Source organism: Henckelia pumila, chromosome 2 (assembly GCF_033568475.1).
Source record: "Henckelia pumila isolate YLH828 chromosome 2, ASM3356847v2, whole genome shotgun sequence".
NCBI lineage: Eukaryota > Viridiplantae > Streptophyta > Magnoliopsida > Lamiales > Gesneriaceae > Henckelia > Henckelia pumila.
The window spans coordinates 1,192,886-1,211,606 of NC_133121.1; the positions used below are offsets into that span (position 1 = coordinate 1,192,886).

At 35.2% G+C, this 18,721-nt stretch overlaps 3 protein-coding genes across 5 annotated transcripts; 1 reads left to right on the forward strand and 2 right to left on the reverse strand.

The window, feature by feature from the left end:
• Positions 1–186: 186 nt before the first annotated feature.
• LOC140881984 (2-C-methyl-D-erythritol 4-phosphate cytidylyltransferase, chloroplastic-like) lies at positions 187–5,208 on the reverse strand. 2 transcript variants are annotated; one of them, XM_073287688.1, is made up of 11 exons: positions 4,955–5,208; positions 4,760–4,834; positions 4,038–4,093; positions 3,631–3,710; positions 3,425–3,507; positions 2,774–2,851; positions 2,333–2,401; positions 1,549–1,617; positions 1,401–1,447; positions 579–669; positions 187–448 (listed from the first exon to the last, which is right to left on the reverse strand). In XM_073287688.1, exons 1-11 carry the CDS (start codon positions 5,165–5,167, stop codon positions 392–394), a joined length of 918 nt encoding a protein of 305 aa, XP_073143789.1. In that variant the 5' UTR covers positions 5,168–5,208; the 3' UTR covers positions 187–391. The 2 variants fall into 2 exon arrangements, with proteins under 2 accessions (XP_073143789.1, XP_073143787.1); XM_073287686.1 differs by having other exon boundaries at positions 4,760–4,837.
• A 612-nt stretch (positions 5,209–5,820) lies between these two features.
• LOC140882816 (NADH dehydrogenase [ubiquinone] 1 beta subcomplex subunit 3-B-like) lies at positions 5,821–8,224 on the forward strand. 2 transcript variants are annotated; one of them, XM_073289022.1, is made up of 2 exons: positions 5,821–6,114; positions 7,699–7,916. In XM_073289022.1, the coding sequence occupies exon 1, from the start codon at positions 5,867–5,869 to the stop codon at positions 6,077–6,079; it is 213 nt and encodes a 70-aa protein (XP_073145123.1). In that variant the 5' UTR covers positions 5,821–5,866; the 3' UTR covers positions 6,080–6,114; positions 7,699–7,916. The 2 variants fall into 2 exon arrangements, with proteins under 2 accessions (XP_073145123.1, XP_073145122.1); XM_073289021.1 differs by lacking the exon at positions 7,699–7,916 and adding an exon at positions 7,923–8,224 and having other exon boundaries at positions 5,822–6,114.
• Positions 8,225–9,371: 1,147 nt separating this feature from the next.
• LOC140879882 (methionine S-methyltransferase-like) lies at positions 9,372–18,234 on the reverse strand. The gene is made up of 12 exons (XM_073283835.1): positions 17,991–18,234; positions 17,022–17,215; positions 16,653–16,859; positions 16,391–16,486; positions 15,728–15,916; positions 15,470–15,658; positions 15,124–15,360; positions 13,891–14,025; positions 12,694–13,014; positions 12,388–12,567; positions 10,606–11,571; positions 9,372–9,911 (listed from the first exon to the last, which is right to left on the reverse strand). The coding sequence occupies exons 1-12, from the start codon at positions 18,205–18,207 to the stop codon at positions 9,609–9,611; spliced, it is 3,234 nt and encodes a 1,077-aa protein (XP_073139936.1). The 5' UTR covers positions 18,208–18,234; the 3' UTR covers positions 9,372–9,608.
• Between the last annotated feature and the right edge of the window lie 487 nt (positions 18,235–18,721).

Below are 18,721 nucleotides of genomic sequence, written 5' to 3' on the forward strand. Positions count from 1 at the left end.
CATAACATAGACGTCCAAGATTGAAGTTTAAAACGTTAAAAAAAGACAAATAAAGTCGAAACATCCAATAAGTAAAATAAAGATACAAAAATGTAACAACCCGTAAAAGACAAAAATTATTGGAATATGTATGTATTGACATAATTGGCTATATTTATCTTCATATATATGAATTTAATCAAAATCTTCAACATTTAAATTATCTTTAATTCAATTAGATGTATAATTTATCACAAAAATTTATTCCAATGCGCTTCTTCTCAAGTGTGTTCCTTGTTAGTACACTTAAAAAACTCAAAATTGGCCAACTTTTAGCAGGACCTCGACGACAAATGGATACAACAAAACTTTAGTCTCCCCGTAGCGAAGCTGAGGAATCCATGGTAGAATTTCAAGAATCAGGATTCAATATTCTCTCAGCAAGTAATAGATCATCCGGGGTTGTAACCTGCAATTCAAAATATTAACTGTAGTATTTTCTTTTCGAAATCAAGCTGAGTAGAAGATATTGTCATCGTCGTCTCAGTCCACAAAAGGACACAAGCAACTTCAGAAGAAGCGTAAATTTATTTATTTACCTTGATGTTGGTGTAGCATCCTTCGGTAATGTAAACCGGATGCTTAAGATGCTCTACAATCGATACGTCATCAGTGACTTCAAGACCTTCCCTGTAGAAACATAAAAAGGCTTCAAATTTTACCGTGGACTTCGCAGTGCAGAGAGATAGGCTAACATTTTCTTTATTCTAGAGAGTTTCATCCATTATCCGTCCGCTATCATATTTAAGTATGCTACACGTTTAGGCTGAGTTAAAATGAGCTGTAATGCTTTCATAATAGAAGCATTGTGATATTCTGATTGACGCCACGCCCAGCTACGTCTGGCTTTAACTTGCAAAACTCTACACAATGGGTTCTATTAGCAATTACTTTGCAGACCGATATGAGACGAGCATTTTACTCATCTGTCCTTCATTACTCGATGTCCTCGTTGTCGGATATCAATCCATCAGTACCAAAAATCTATAAGAGACTCCTGATAGTCACCGACTCACCGTAAAATGTGGCACCTTATCCCGTGGGTTCAAGAGAAAATTTTCACACACAGCATTTTCTCGAGTAGAACTTAGTTTTTGGTGTTTTTTTTTTTTTTGGTGAGTGAATGTCTCAGAGACCATTATATCACACCTCAAACCGACAGGCAAAACTCTACAAAATGGGCAGTGCTAGCAGCTATTTTCATTCATACCCGATTAACAAAAATAATTGGTAAAAGTTACTCGAAATGTCTATTGTTCAAGATTATGAACACATTCACATCCAACCAATAAACTGATGTGCAAATTGCAATGAAAAATTAAGTAATTTATTAATTTTGGCAGTCAAGATTTTAAAATTACCTATTAACCAATTCAAAACCTTTCTTGAGCAATTCAGGTTTAACAACCTGCAGAACAGTTGATGACATCAATAGTCAGAAATTTGCGTCCCAAAAAATTCGATAAATAACATTTTGAACATGCACTAATGAAGTTTGATGCTAAAAACCTGGGGAGTTTGCATTTCCCAAAGCGTCTTTCTGTCCAAAGTTTTTACCACGAAACCGTCACTATTTGCCTGATGCATTGCAGTCACAATGACACATAAACATATTTTTTAACACGATTTTCTAGTTGCACAAGTCTTCAAACTAATGTTGGCCTTGAGATCGATATTTAAGGACTGTGAATGTACAATGACTTTTATTCTAAGATCTGTTAGTGACAAAAATTCCAATCTTTCTGGACTCGGAATGGTAGAGATTAAGCAAAAATACTTTTATCCAGTCTCAAACCCCATGTTTAATCTTTTCTCATCCAGCAGGAATCGAACACAACTCCAGAATCATTTTTTATTTCACCCACATGAACATGATAACTTATCTGAAACCATCAATATATAAAAGTACTCTAGTTCTGCTAGGATAATAATCATTGTTACTTGATCAGCATTCTGGATGAACTTGTAAAGTATCACTGATTTTTTATTTTAAAAAAAAAAAAAGGAAATATCAGCAAAACTCTTGGTCAAAAGCACACTAGAAGACAATTTTAATAAAAAATAATAAGTATATCATCCAAGAGAGATCTCATTTTATGGAATGTAAAGCCTCTGGGCTCTGAGCCACACTGATAGTCATAAGAACATAATTAAATCCAAAAGTTATAATCAACTAGAAATCAATGGTCAAACCAATGCTTTCAGCCCTCACATGTAAAAGTAAAACTGATCTCTTTTCCAGAAAATTATTTCAAGTATGGGATCTTTATAAATGGAGATATGAAATAACCACCTCTTTAATTGTAGCTTTAGCAGGAACACCTAATACAGCTGCCCCAACAAGCCAACCATCCTTAAGAACCTATGACAAAACCAATAGAGTAGGGGTTTAGGAGAATGGTTTCATAGAAAGTTGATTTTCTATGTAAAAAAAAAAAAACAATATCAGATAATTTCCAATTACAAACAAAATTAATAGCTGGGACAAATTTCTAAAATTTTTAAGTTCATCTGTTATTCAAGATGCAGTTACATGCTTCTTGATTTCTTTGCCGATTGAACTTAAACAAGTCCAGACTTAATTCCTTACAGGGTTAAATATTACTATGTGAGTGGTAACTTCAAAGAAATATGGACAACTAATAGAATTTTTTGAGAAAGAGAAAAACTGAAGCTGAAACAGTTGGAAGAAAGATGTAGACAAGAGAGAAACCGATTCAATCACGAAACCAACCTGGGTTATATCTTCAGTTAATACAAGAGGTCTAGCGGAATCATGAATGCAGACAAGCTCAGAATTTGAATCAATTGCCTGAACATCAAGAAACCACATTCATCAGATACTACAATCAGGTATACATAATTCACAATTAAAAGCAATTGTCTTACACTGTAATCTACAAATGTTAGCCACCATAAGTTTTTCAAGAGCTGAATTTCAAGGTAAAAGCAATAATTATGATATTTATTTCTAAAGAAAACGTTCCAAGACTGTCCCTTAACACGTTTGATGAAACTGTCAAGAGTCTCCTAACTCCCAAAAATCCAACATCAAGAATTTAGTGGGACAAATTCTTTTAGAGTGCATTTGGTGAGAGTTTGAAAAATCACTCCATATCAAAGAACTCTTTACATAAGTCAAAATTAGTGAAGTCTATATATCATTTCAGTTATTAATATTGGTAAGGGATAGTCATTAGTAATCCAACTAGAAGATGGTCGGGCTATTCTAGTTTTTCGTAAAATCTAGAACATTGTAGTCTGTATGCTTGATTAAAAGTTTTCTTAGGAAAAAGGATGCTGGAGGAAATAAAGAGTACATAACTAAAGGAAAGACCTCTTCACAATCCAAGCACAAAAATTAGAACAGGAAAGGTGTATGCACCTCTAATCCACTATATACAGAATCTTGTCTCTCCTTTCCGGGTAATGCAAATTTCAGGTCCACTTGGATGTTCTCCTTGGCATCTAAAAACCAATAAGAAAACAAGTTTAATCAATCTGTGAGAAGTGTGTATTTTGCAGCAATGTTTCAATAAATATTTCTGAATTGGTATTACTTCAGCTAATACACAGAGAGTAACTTCAGACCTTCAAAAATATCTTGATAAGAAGGATCACATACGACAACAATTTCCTTCACTTCAAGCATCTTTGAGAAAGTATAAAAACTGCAAGAAAATGTCAAGTTTATAATTTCAACAAGTAAAAGGATTGTAAATGAAAAGACAAAAACTACAATCCCTTATTTGAAGTTCTCGTTTTTATTCTGCTTTAGCATTATAAGCCTAGACATAAGCATCTTTCTGCTGTATCAGTATCCAAGAGAGCCGGAGCAACGATTCAACATGGACAAATTTCACAATTCAACTACCACCTAATTCACTTTATCAAAATACATAAAAATAATGAAACAAAAGAAAGATATATCAAAAGAAATATCATATATCTTGGTCACAACAGTCCTGAGTTTGAGAATACTGAATCACCGTGCTCACCTGTACAATGCAATTGGTTGGCCCAGAAGTGGAAGATACTGTTTTGGCATGCTTGCCTATATCAAAATATATTTATATATATTATCATGTACTTGAAATATAGTGGTGAATAACATAGTAAAGAATAAAAGGGCATGACAAACAGGAGTTACAAAAGCAAGACAAACTTTCATGACTCTCAAATTTCAGTTCATTTTAACTATTGCCAGTGCCACTTAAGAAACTTATCTATCTTTCCATCTTATTATCATAGTTTGTCTTCTCAAAATATCGGGGCAAGTCCAGTTTTCATACTTCGCTGTGCTGTAATGACAGGATTCATCTGCTTCTCACCTATTAAAAAGGGATTTGGATAGGTGTATCCATTCTATCATATTTGAACGCTTGTCTTATTCTAAATCACCAAGTAAAAAGACCAAAAGGCCTCCAGCTTCTACATTCAATTTATATTGGATCTCACTCTTTTTAGCAAGGATCGTAGGCAAAAACAAGAGAACTTAAAGTAGTTAGCATATTTCATAAGCTCACTATTTTGTAAAAGCATACAAAAATAAAATTCCAAAGCTATGCTAAGAAATTTCGAATCTTGAAAAGATGATTCAAAAACTCCTATCTTGTTTCACTTGCCATCGTCTCAACCACGAAATAATGCCAATTCTTTATCACCAAAAAACGTGTACAGACTACAGACAAGTGTATAAAAGGAGGAATTAATGGCTTACACCCATTCTTTTGCCCTTTCCTCCTGCGAGCAGGACGACAGATACACTTTTCTCTTTCAACACCACTTCAGAACCCTGCTATACCAGCCAATAAAACTTAAAAACTACAACTTTTCAAAGAACTTCAAGCCATTTAAAAACGCACCACACACAGTTCAACTATATTAGAATGCAACTTCTGTTTTTAACCTCTACCTTTGCAGCATCCGCAGAGCAAGTGATTCTTGAATGGAAAAATCTCTGTCCCTCCAAAGAATTAACTTTGCTAGCATATCTGGAAGAAGAAACTGAGTAATTCTTGAAACGGGTCGGATTATTGGAGACAAATGGCAAAAATTTGATGGAAATTGGGGAATCATTTCTCAAGAAAAGTGGAGAAATAGAAATAGCCAATTGATGTGTTGACATTGTTTTGTTTTTCACCGTATACTCGGAGCCACCAAACTACTCACACAGCAAACAGTCCGAGGAATATATAACATAATTATAATAAAATTATTATATATAAATATATAGCAGCCGAGCATGTCTCACTCTCAGGCCTGTTTGATTTCAAAAACCAGATCAAAAAAGCTTTTTTTTTTAAGTGCTTTTCAATTAAAAAAGTGTTTGGTCGATTAAAAAAGTGCTTAAATAAGCACTTTTTAAAGTCAAAATTAGAGCTTTTTTAAAAGCCATAAATTGTAGCTTTTAAAAGCACTTATTTTAAAAAAAGTCTACAAAATCCAAACGCACTATCAGTCTCACCTGGTTGTTGTTCAATGTTTTCCTTTCTGTTTTAATTGTCTTTTAAATCTTGTTTGATGATATATATACATATATGGTCGTATTCATAATATATGTTCATTTCATTGCCATCATAATTGTTTTCATGGTTAAGTAATTCTTGAGCATTTTTTCTTTGGTTTCCCAAAAAAAACACACACGTGATTGATTGGCGATGACCCTCTTAAACTATTGTTGTTTGTTAAGCCCAATTACAGGACCAAATATCAAGTGGGCCGAGATCTATCAAAAGCCCAATTTTAGCCCATTATCAAGAGCCGTCCCGGCTCGCCCCAGCTTCATTTCTGATCATAGTTGAAACAAATCAAGAAGGCATTGTCGATGGCGAAGCCGCTGGGATCCACCGGAGAGTTCTTCAAGCGGCGCGACGAGTGGCGGAAGCACCCAATGTTGTCGAATCAGTGGCGTCACGCCACCCCCGGCCTTGGTATCGCGCTTGTTGCCTTCGGTATATACCTTGTCGGAGAAACCGCGTATAACAAGATCTACGCTCCCAAATCTCATTCTCATACCACCTCTTCTTCTTCTCACTGAATTCTATCGAATCGGCGGTGACTTGATTATATAAGGTCAGGCTCATAACTGAATGTTCTCAGTCTAGGATATCGTTGCTAAACAAAATCAGGTGTATCTAATAAATTGTTTTTAATCCCCGCTTGTCTTTTCCCCTCCTGAAATTTAGTTTTTTTGCTTCTTTTTTTTTTATGGCATGAGCTTGGAGTTACTCGGGCTCATTGTTTGTAGTCTGCAACCTAAATTCTTTGATAACAAGAACGTGAGTGTGACTTTTTGGGTGGGTAATGACTACGTCTCTACTTTGTGTAGTGTTGCAAAAACTAAAAGGCTAGAACTTCAGTGTTTCTGTGGAATGATAATATCATTTATTGGCAATAAGATTTTGTGGAGAGAGAGATAGTGTCTAGATCATATCAAATATTTCATATGATGCTCGGCTTTCTATTGTTTTTCTTTACTCATGAGCAAACTGGTTTATCTATTTCTGGCATATGAGTTCATCTAATTGGTGTCTTTATTTAACATGATCATGATTGTCCAATTCACCCTAAGTTCAATCTTTCTCTTTGCTGGAAATATTTTTTTCAGTTGTTTGTTTGGCCAATTGTTTTAGTACCCGAATATTGAAGACGATGTATTGGGAATTTACAAAATGCAATGATGGTTGCCTTGATCAATTTATGAGAGTTACTGTGAACAGAAACAAATGTTTTGATATTCTATTAGTTTCACCAAATTAATATCAATTAAATAATTTTGTTTTCTTCTAGGCACACGGGTTGATATGCTTTGAAGTTTCTGTGGCATGTAAGTCTCATAGACATGCGTCACATGCCACAGAGACATAGTAATATTTGGTATTTTTTTTTGGGTGCTTACATCAAAGAATATGATTTATGTTTGGTTTCATTTTCTGAATGTGACGATTTTACTGTCATGTAGAAACTTGTTAGATTGATTTATTTATGTTAACGTTGTATGAGGCCCTTTATAATTTTAAATTTTGTGTATTGAGTTTAAATCTAATACAATAACATGGTAATTTGGGGAACAGTGAATAGTTGTATTAATATCAATAATATCATGAGATTTAAAATGAGATGAAAACATATTTTTGGGGCATTGCATTTGATTTGGGATGTCAGCTAGTTTTATTGAAAAGTGAGCATTCAAAATATTGTCAATAACCCAGATAGTCACTTGGGAGAGATTGATTGGATCTGCACTGTGCACCTACTCAAGGTTTTTTCTTTAAGCAGGTTCATGATATTCCTATGTCGTAAATTGATCAGTGTGAATAATTTGTATTCTAATCGTGAAGTCAATGAGAATCATTGCAGTATTTATGGAGAGAGAACATTTTCTCACAAGTAGCAATTGAAGTTGTGCATCCAGACTTTTTAGATTATTCATTTAATTCATTACGCCTTGTAATCTCTTGACTTTCTGATTGACAAGTAGCAATTGAAGTTGTGCATCCAGACTTTTTAGATTATTCATTTAATTCATTACGCCTTGTAATCTCTTGACTTTCTGATTGACAACTAGCAATTGAAGTTGTGCATCCAGACTTTTTAGATTATTCATTTAATTCATTACGCCTTGTAATCTCTTGACTTTCTAATTGAGAGATGCAGGGGCGCCCATGTGCTTCAGTGTTACTAGGAAATTGGTCCCTCGAAACCTGAGTCCAAATGGTGACTTGAAGGCCTTTTGCTATAAGAATGCTCTGCAGCATTTAGCTAAATAATGTGTTTTTTTCTTCCCAGATTTATGCTTTTAGTTTTATTTCTTAAAATTAACTCTTATGTTTGATTTTTTCCACTGAAATTGACTATTGTTACTTATTATTGATCATCAGATGAACCTATATGTGGCGTCGAAAGAATGTTTCGGATGAGGGTCATCGTGCATGTTTGCCTGTTTCTAATTCCCGGGTGTTTAAATAAAGTAATCCTCAGACATGCTTGTTGCTTTCAATTAGCTGAAGTTTCAATTCATAACCAAATTAAGAACAGTGTTGTATCCAGTTATATGTTCTTCTCCAAAAATGGATTCGAACATTTGTTTGATATTTTTTATTTTCGGGATTTATTTCAAAATTTTGGAATATTTTAAACTAGAAGATTTAACTAACATTATATACCAAGAATAGTGGTAAGTATGGTTCAAAGTCATAAATTCTTAGAAATTATTCCGGATTCATCTAAGGTCTCGAGAGATCTCAGAGAAATTCAAGATACAATACATAATTATGGCAACTAGTTACATTATGTACTACCATGTGATATCTTAAAAAACAAAGAAGAAATTATTGAAAATGTAATGTTGGAAACTCTAGTAATGTGTTTTTGGTTGAATAAAATTGTTGGAAACTTTGACGAAACTTGAATGTAATGTGTTTTGGTTGGATTAAATGTAATTTGTTTTGGTTTCTAGATTGCATTGAGCCTCATTCTTTGATTTATATTGGTGACTTAGTGGGTGTATGTGTAGTGTTCTAGAAATTTTTTTAAAAATGTCAATAAAATCCATGAAAAACAAATGTACAAGATTGTGTGAAAATCTTTGGAACTTAGATTCTAGAAAAGCATGTAGAAATCTATCAACTTCACGAAAATATCTCATTTAAACAGAGATCCTTGGAGTTAGTCAGGTGTTTGAAGTTAATTCGGTGGAGTTTGTCTGTTTCTGATTCCAAATTTCTGAATCAATTTGACCCACCTAAATCCGAACAGAGCAAAATCAAACATGTATCGTCGTCTCTTACCTGGTTTGGCCTGCTGGATGATGGTTCCGGCGTGGGGAGGGAAAACACGACGATTGCACCCTTATTTCAGATTTGTGTTATTTTTCCATAAAGGGATTGGGATCGAGCTTCGTAAAATTGAGATGGGCTGGATTGGGTGTTGTGGGCTACAAAACGTATCGACTTCATTTTTTATGGGTAATAATAGTTCAAAATAATTAAGCTTAGCCTAATAAATCATCCATCAACTCTCACCTCCAACTAAATTTCTTGTGGTCAAGAGAGGGCGTGACAGAAACAAACACATTTTCTATGAGATTTGTTCTTTATCCAAGTAGAAAATTTTCTATCGTATGCCTTTAAGATTACCTACATTGCACATTACTAACAAAGAATCAATTTCTTTACGTTCAAGCTTATGCTATTGAGTCACTATATTTCGATTTTTTAAAAAGTACAGGAAAAACTGGAAAATGAATAAGAACTTTCATCAGTGATTATGAAATGAAGCTCTATTAGCTAATAAAAATAACAGAAACACTAGTAATATTTGGTCCAAATTGCGTTCCATTTCCTGTTTTATACATAAATGACTGAGTAGTATGTGCCGTTAAACAAAATATACGAGAAAAGGAAATGAAACACGAACATATTCATTTAGTTTCGCTACAATAGTTTCCATTGAAAAAAACAAAACAAAAAATCGAATTCAACTCAACAGAACAACGGCTTCACTTCACAACACCTAAGTTGTGAAAAATAACAATCGTCGAAAGAGCAATAAAACAAAACGACGTTTTAGTTATCAACTAAGCTTTTGAACTTTGCAATGCAATCCAATGCACGCTTGAAATCACCATCTTCCAAACCGATAGTGAAGCGACAGTAACCAGGAATTCCTGTCCAATTAGCACTATTGATGCACAGACCGGTGGTCTTGATCATGGTCTCCCTGATATTTGAGTCGTCAAGCTTAAATTCCTGAATACCAGGTGAATCTTTGTGCATTTTGATGGTCTTCCCAAGATAAAAAGATGGCTTTGCTACAATTGAGACACCTGCTTGAGCTTCAACCACTTCCCAACCGCAACTTTCAAGAGTCTGTACACAGTATATATAACATTTGCATGAAAGATTCACTTCGAAGTAGAGTAAATGGTCAACGATCTGACAAAAAATGTTCGGGAACCTGTGATCTTTAATCCAATGTAAAAAGGGCTTAGCAACAAAGTAGAATATAGGGACAGGATTGGGGTAGTTAATTGCAAATTATTCAACATAATAGGCAGGAGATACAGAGCTGGTTAATGATGTCTGCCACCTTCATAATAATTGAAACTTTTGGGACTAGTCGTATTTTAGTATGACATAAGAACAAGAACTCCTGAATTTGGCCCCATCAATTGGTTTCGAATATACATAACTAGACGTTTGTTTTCTGGTGACGTTTGAAGAGCTGTGCTAGTAATTTCTAAGCATCGCTTTCCTGCCTTGGATTATAGGTGAGAGAATGTTGTACAAAATCCACAGTTGCCTACTTCCCATCAACTTTAGAATCCACGGTTAGAGTAGTACACTATAGAGCAACATACCAATTGTAGTCACTAGAACTAAGTGAAACCTAATAACACGATAATAGACATATTCATCTAGTTGTTGTTAGTGCACAATGAGTGTATAAAATAGTAAAAGATGGCGATAGCCACAAATTCATATGTAAGATTGTTAAGGGATCCTTTATGGAACCAGATAATTTTCAACATGAACTAATTTAGTTCATAAATGGACAACATACCTGTTTCAAGTGTTTATATCGACTTGCCAAAAGTTGCTTCTGCTCTGCAATAGCGTTGAGCAGATCCACCGTCTTCTTTTCTGTCAGATCGAGTAATTTTTTGACAGTGTATCTGATAGTGCCGTGAGGTTTACTTAATCCAGCAAAACCATAGAATGTATCCTTGAGGGATGTTTGGTTTATAAGAAGAAATCCAAATTCAAGTCCACTAGTAAGCATCTTATAAGATAATCCCCCAAGTAGTGACACACTGAATGTTGGATTAGTTGATAAAAGTATTTCCATGGTAGCTCCCAAATTCCAGGCATCAAAACCGTTACAATTGAATTCCACGCCCGAAAACGATGTATCTAGAATGACCCTTGCTCCAAAATTAGCGCAGATGGTTAATAGTTTTTGCATCTCAGCATTACCATAAAGGACGCCAGTAGGGTTAACAGTTGGACCAGAAATATATATCCACGGTTTCTTTACAGTGTTAAGTGTGTCTGTGAGCGTTCTCTCTGTCAATTTGAACCCGTACTTGGGATTTGTAGGAATTTTTACAATGTTTGCCTTCAAAAATTTGGCAGCAGAAACCAAATTCCCATTGGATCCAGTTGGAAAGCACAATGTTCCACCTTCTTGAACACAACAGAGCGCCAACCTAACAAAAAGTGCCACCGGACTGTCCGCATAAATGAATTCTGTGTGGTTATCAGATGAAAATCCGTAACTGCTGCAAAGCAATTGTTTAATACCACATGTAACATCAGTTTCAGATTCTGTTATATTCTGTCTTGCAAAACTCTCAAAGATGGCAGCTTTAACTGGCGTTGTCATGGGAAGAAATATTTTATCAACATCCATATGAACCAGGGAAGATTCATCAGATTCATTTATTGCCAACTCTGCATGATCAAGCACTGAAATAGTGGAACTGGAAAAGCCATTGACCTTAGAAGCTTTTGACAAGTCGCCATTTCTCTGAGAATTGGAAAAAGAATTACGCATATTGGGAAATCATCCAAGTCTACAAAGCATCAGTGAAAATAGATCCATTCCAAGTGGAAAAAGCGCATTACTTTTCAGCTTTTACGGTATTTGGTCAACAGTAAAAAGAACTGTTGATTAGCTTTATTTTTTAAAAAAAATTATCTTAGGGCCCATTAGTCTATGAGAAATTTGAGAGCAGTTTAATTTACATGTATCACAGGTTGCATACCTGCCATGATTCAGGCGCATGGTATGATCAAATATCACCGTTATTCAGAACTCAGAAATCCACAGAGTCGAATCTCAAAATATGATTAACACTTAATTAATGGACCATGACTCCAGAATCTTCAAAGATCTATTCTAAGATATAAGAATATTAAAAAGAGAGTTGATGGATATATTAGGAAAAATAGATATGAAATATTAAGTTAAATCTTCCATTAGCGGTTGTATTTGTTTTACATTTTAAAACAAATAATGCCAGTTACTGAAGTGGTTGTAACTTTTAACTATTATTTTAAACGCAAGAACCAACATGTTTTAATTTTCTATTCCACTTGATCACCCATTGAAAAGTAGTGAGGGAAGACGAGCATAATTTACAGATAATATGATCAACTTCGACATAGACTAACCTGTGCAGGTGGGTGTCTATCAGTAAACTGAAAAGCTAGAAGCTCATGGAATAGACAACCATAGTAGTACTGACTAATTTTCTATTCCACTTGATCACCCATTGAAAAGTAGGTGAGGGAAGACGAGCATAATTTACAGATAATATGACCAACTTCGACATAGACTAACCTGTGCAGGTGGGTGTCTATCAGCAAGCTGAAAAGCTAGAAGCTCATGGAATAGACAACCATAGTAGTACTGACTAATTATTGCAGTATTCCCCTGTAAAAGTTCCACGGTTTTGCATAGTGTTTTAAAAATTGTTTCCTCTTCCGATATGACAAATGCCACCTCGAGATCTGAATAAACCTAGACACAAAAAAGGGGAAAAAAGAAAGGCGAATAGAATGATTGCAACTAGTGGGCAAAAGTAAAAAACTAGCAAGCTTTTTAAACAGATTATGCAAAAACCATTATTGAGAAACTTGTATGTACCTGATTTTTCAGCAAGCCACAAATGATTGCCACGTGTGAAGGTAGTGGAGTTCCAGCAAGATATTTAAAGACTCCATTGGAACTCGGGAGGCTAGATAGCTCAAAGTGGTCAGATATATCTAAAAACAAACGACATCCAATTTCTCTCGTGGTATCTAAAAGATGTTCAAATGCAGAACTGGTAACAGACTCAAATTGAGCCATCCCTGTGACAACCACCTCAGGTTTCAGTTTTTTTATCAGCTCTACCATTAAATCTGACTGGCGTGGTGCTTCAATGACTGTGATTACTTCCTCTGCTTTTCTTCCAGATTCTGAATTCTACAGAGAAAACACAAAGTGGTGTGAGAAATCTTGCACTAGCAGTACCAAGAATAAATGGAAAAGTTGAAAATTTTACGAACGCCTTCGGAGCATGCTAATGTCAAATATCAACAACAATGAAAACCAACAGCATTATGGGTAATCTCAGAGTTGCAATATAATTTGTCCTACAAGTTAAATTATTTAAAGGTTATGAGGTTCGATTAGGGACTCTGGTACATATGTATTCTAATGCAGCGACGCACGTACAGTCTTTTTTATAATTAATTTGATTTATATTCAAATAGGGGTGATATCATGACTATAAAAAAATATGAAGGACCATGCTGCAATTTGAATTGATTCTATTTATATGGAGGTCATATCATAATTATAAAAATTAACGAGGGACTATACTACATTTGAAATCATTAAATAAAAAAACAAAGAAAAAGTGAGAGAGACAAAATAACAGATCATGACACCATTTTTTACTCGACTTAATAAGTAATAGATGAATTGATTATAGTCCAATCTCCATAACTTAAACAGAAATGGAAGGAATGTCTTCCAACTCCAGAAAATAATGATCCTTAGTTGGTTGTGACTGTGAGTTGTAATTCATGACCACTGCTCACAGGAGATAGTGCTCATGCAATTTCTTAATTTTATAAATGATTGTTTATACTTTTCAGTCAGATTCTCTTAGTCGTAGATGTTAATTGTTACCCTAGCATATCTCAAAGCATGGCAAAACTTGTTCATATAGCCCTCAGTCTTGCAGCTCTATTAGATGTTATGCTTTTTAGCACTCTAAAATCAGCAGCTATTACAACTAGTGTCATGCAAAAGCTAATATAAAAAATACACATTTTTTTTCTGGCATCACCTTACCTCAATATTCAAGGATGTTAGCCATGGCCTGGGTAAATGTCGGGACAATTGTTCATCAACAATGGCGAGGTGGGGCGATAAGAATCGTAGAGCACTTTCAATGGCCACTGTCCTCGAAGGAAACACGACGATGTTCTAGTTCATAATCATAACAAAAAATTAAAGAGTCACAAATTGGATACCACGTCTGCCCATTTTATATTTCTGAAGATAAGGTTAAGTAAACATCAGCTTTATGAACAACATAACATCTTAAAAACAACTTAAGATCACTTTGTGAAAATCAATGAATAATGAACTTTAGCCGATATTACAGTGTATATTTCACAGCACAGTAAAGCTTAAACAAGTCGTCGTAGTGAAACACAGACAAGAACAAAATTATTATCTGATATGTGAAAAACCACAAAATTGCATCAGTCTAGAAAACAATACTCATCACTTCAATCCGCCCAACTGACCCCTGGTAACCAACCCAAACCTGCCAAGCCAATGTATGCAAAAGATATGTATTTTCTTTCCCAACTGACTGTACTTTTTACAATGATTTTTTTTTGGGTGGTACGCATTCTTTATGCTTTCTTTCTGCTAAAAATTATATCCAGCATTTATAGTGGCAGGGTATGAATTCTTTTGAACTGCATTACACTGCTTTGTGCACCAGGGATATGTTGGGGCTCGAAAAATGAAGGGTATTAACGACATCACTTTAACTTTGAAAATACGTGGTGTTGTTTCATCCCTCAGTGGGTAGATTTCTAACTTTGGCTTTTATGTAGAACGACACTGAGCCAGGTGGATGCTTTGGACTTTGTCTCTTCTCTCGAGTAGGATCCCCTCCTGAAACTTGATTCATGGACATGGTTGGCCCCTCTTCTAGGATGCTAAAGTTTTAGTTTTGGTTTGTACTTTTGCCCTTCTATTTTAGCCTGCCCGTGGTTGGGGAAAGGGGTACAGTAAGCTAGAATTAGCATCATTTTTCCCAAGTCGAACAGCAGTACAACCATCCCCTCACCCAAATACAAAAACAAAAAACAAACAAACAAACAAACAAACAAAAAGGATCTAGAACAGGGGTGCACACTTGCAAGTACATGAGGAAAGATGACTACACCTAGAAACACATGACACACATATAAAGCAAGCACCACAAATCCTTGCTCAGTTCAAGCAGATTCTATTTAAAGAGGAACAATGGTATCTAAAAAAGTTGAGAGTTGCAGTCTTCCTTACATCTGCAGTAAGGGGAATATGATGATATGTTCTCATAAAACCAGCGACAAGACTACGAAATCTTCTGCTTCCAGCTGGGGGTTCATAAGGGAAAAAAGAAACCTCTTTTAAGACACTCGCCAGATAAGACAGGAATGGAATCTTCTCATCTGCGACAGAATCATCTTCAAAGGACAAATCTAAAGAGCTGCTTATATCCTTGAAACCATTTCTGAGAAACTCAAATATTGTTTTAACCTGTCAGAGCAGTTTATAAGTATCTTTTACTTTTTTGTCACAAAAATAGCGATCATTCAATGGCATTCTAGGTCTATCATTACACATAGACATGAAGTTAAATCCATACCTGAGTAGGCTGACGAAGTTGGCAGCTATATACCGATAAAGCATGAGAAATACGACCACCAGATTTTGCATATGCCCATGCTGATCTAGCGCAAATTGGCTGGTCTCCCACGAGCCCCATGAAAAACTCAAAACGATGTGGACTACTCTTTTCAATTTCAACTAATGCTGAAATATCTGTGTCAGCGGCCTGCAACAACGTATTCAAATAAAATATACATTCCATGGATATAAATGATGGTTAGATATTTTAGCACACCTGAAGAACTTTAGTTTGCCAAAGCTTGTTAACACGTAGACCACGTCTCTCAAATAGGCGTTTACATACAGCTTGTCCTGGGCGGCCACCCATATTAAAGATCATAATCCCATGAGGTTTTATGACAGAGATCCCTTCCTCAACTGCCCTAGCAATGAGCCCCAAACCAAATTGGTCCTCCACAAAGCCCTAAACAGAACAAACCATGACTCATCAAATGGGTGACAGCAATTCTTTTGCTCCACAGTTGAGCCAGTAAGCTTAAAACAATATTTTCAAGCAGCTCGCTAACAGGTTATCATATTAGAAAAAATTAAATCAAAAAATCAAACCATCCACAACATGTAATTAGTTTGCTCGGGACTAGACCCAAAAGGGAAAAATGGTTTAAGCTAATTGAGAGAAAACAAAAACCAGCAGCTTTAATTGAATATATATTGCAGATAAGGGTTCAAAAACAATGCATAGTCCAAGAAATTATCAGACTACATTCACGATTCCCATTCATTTCCACAAATAATTATATCAGTGATCATAATGTAAGTAATTATATCAGTGATCAAAATGTAAGTTCGTATAATGACACGAAGCATTTAGATCCTGATAAGGAGTCTAAAAACCCACAAAGCTGGATAAGAAAAGTAAGTGGAAGCATAAGACAACCTGGAGGGCGCAATAGTTGCTAAGAGAATGCAAGAATTCTTCACTTGCATTCTCCGTGATCATTTTGGACATTGCATCCGGATTGGGGTTTAGAATCTGCATAAATTCCAAATGCTAAGAATTAGGGGCTGTGTGAAGATTCCGTCCATGGCAATTTTTATCGGTCTATGAACTTCGCCATGGATTCGAACAGTCCTGTATGACCTTCTCAAAAAAGGTTCAGCAGCAAAATATTATGGCAACGTTTCACTAAATCAAATACCTGTGGTATACATCCAACAATTCGATCAAGTTCTAAATCATTATCTCTACAATATGAGAGCAAATCAGATTCATGAAACTCCACCCGATCAAGTAAAGTTTTTTTCTCCCCGTCATAAATAGGTTGGCCGTTCTCGTCCAGAGAATTCAAATATAGATTTATCCATGAGATCTTTACTGCTCTTGGATTTATATCAAGCCCATATACCTGCCATGTCATTGTAGCCAATTAAGGAACCTCGCTTGCCATACTTATAAAGTATCCAGCAAATATTAGATAAAAAAATCCATGGTACCATTATTAGATGAAAGATATATGAAAATATGGAGTATTCTAAAAATAGGTAGTGTATCAATAAAGAATCATTACCTTCGAGGGTGACCATTTTTCGGCAATAGCAATGGATATCCATCCATTTCCACAACCAAGCTCGGTTACGGTTTTGTCCTTAAAAATAGAGTTCGGGTGCCTGTTAAGTCCTTCATAGAATGTAAAGGACCAATCCTCTGGGATAAAGATACTGGGTATCACCATCATGGTTAGTTTCTTCCTCTTCTGAAATTCTGTAACAGATGAAAGGAAATATCAATACAGCAACCAAGTCCAAAAGTTGGAGAAAAAAGATGTTTCAAATGACTATCATATCAAGTGAAATTGCATTGATAAATTGTGGAAATAAAGAAGCACGGCCACAAAATGACGACCTAGGACGTCAAGGATATTTGCGGAGCAATCTAAAATTGGCAACCAAGGAAAGATAGACATATTTTATCTTGGAGACAGAGAGTTCCTAAAGTTGTTGAATTACTTTGCAGAGGTAATCAGAATGTACGGTTTGATTTCCTACCTCAGGAGAATTACAAACATTGCTTTTGACTCGATCTTTAGCATCATTATAAAGAATAAATAAGTATAATTGCAGGACGTGATTGACGTCAATCTGCTAAGAGAATCCAGAAAGGCTGATGAACACCCAAAACAACTCGTTGAGTAGCATGAGTTTCAGCTCGCAATTCGCAAAACGAAAATCAAATTCAACTCTTGATGATTTGCATTTCCTTATTCTGGCAACATCGCGCATTATAACACATAGGCTAGCCACTAGAGTACAACACTGGACATATTAAGCAAAGCATAACGGAACCAAATTCTACGGAACTAAAAATGCATCCACGATTCAACCCCATGGAGACCAATTGTACAGCAAACAACAAAGGTGTCCCAAACAAATTCCCCATCAAATAAAAAATAAAATAAAATAAAATCATTCATTCACATCATATATATATATATATATACGTAAACAAAGACATGTAAGAATCAATACAGGGCGTGTACCTTCATATTGCTCGAGATAAATGTCCTGCAATTGGAAATGGTACGTCTGAAGGCAGCGGTCGGACTCCTCCTTAGAGGCAAACCGCTTCTGAAGATCCGAAAGGAAAATCCGAGCATCGATGCGAGTGATCGGATCCTCGAGCCGCTCCAGCAGCGATCGGAGGGCACCGTACGCAGCATCACCGGACTGTTCGCACTGCTTCAGAAATGCCTCCATTGGTGCACAGAGTTGGCAGCACTGCAGCTTCAGCTACTGTAATTTATATTATTATTATTATTATTATTATTATTATTGTAGGAATGAATATAATAAATAATTCTTTCCAAAAAAAAACAATAATGAATAATTTTAAAAAAATCCTTTTTTGGGTATAAAACATTATAAAAAAAATAAAAATATAATATGTATACGTGCGGGAAAACCTTGCAAGTTTCTTGGAAAACCCAATCCATGGATAATGGATTTGACAATGACCAATAACGATATAGGAAATCTTCTGTGGAAGAGAATAGGATCCATGATAAAAATGACAACATTTTAGTATATCGAAATTAATATATTGAAGGGTTTGCTCATAGCGCAGGTAGCGGCTGTAGGTTTTTACGTCAAAAAAAAAATTTAATATATTGAAAATATAGTTATTTTGTGTAGTGAAAATTTATCTACATAAATTTTTTTTTTATGATATCGATATAGAAATTTGGAGATTGTGATTATTTCGATATATGTA

Excerpts from the sequence above, each read along its gene's own strand:
- LOC140881984 (XM_073287686.1), bottom strand. The coding sequence starts at position 5,167 with ATGTCAACACATCAATTGGCTATTTCTATTTCTCCACTTTTCTTGAGA. Across the intron at positions 2,402-2,773 it reads TAACTGAAGATATAACCCAG|GTTCTTAAGGATGGTTGGCT; the intron begins GTTGGTTTCGTG and ends GTTTTGTCATAG. Across the intron at positions 449-578 it reads GATGCTACACCAACATCAAG|GTTACAACCCCGGATGATCT; the intron begins GTAAATAAATAA and ends TTTGAATTGCAG.
- LOC140882816 (XM_073289022.1), top strand. The coding sequence starts at position 5,867 with ATGGCGAAGCCGCTGGGATCCACCGGAGAGTTCTTCAAGCGGCGCGAC.
- LOC140879882 (XM_073283835.1), bottom strand. The coding sequence starts at position 18,207 with ATGGAGGCATTTCTGAAGCAGTGCGAACAGTCCGGTGATGCTGCGTAC. Across the intron at positions 17,216-17,990 it reads TTATCTCGAGCAATATGAAG|AATTTCAGAAGAGGAAGAAA; the intron begins GTACACGCCCTG and ends CATCTGTTACAG. Across the intron at positions 15,917-16,390 it reads GCAACTATTGCGCCCTCCAG|GGCTTTGTGGAGGACCAATT; the intron begins GTTGTCTTATGC and ends TGTTCTGTTTAG.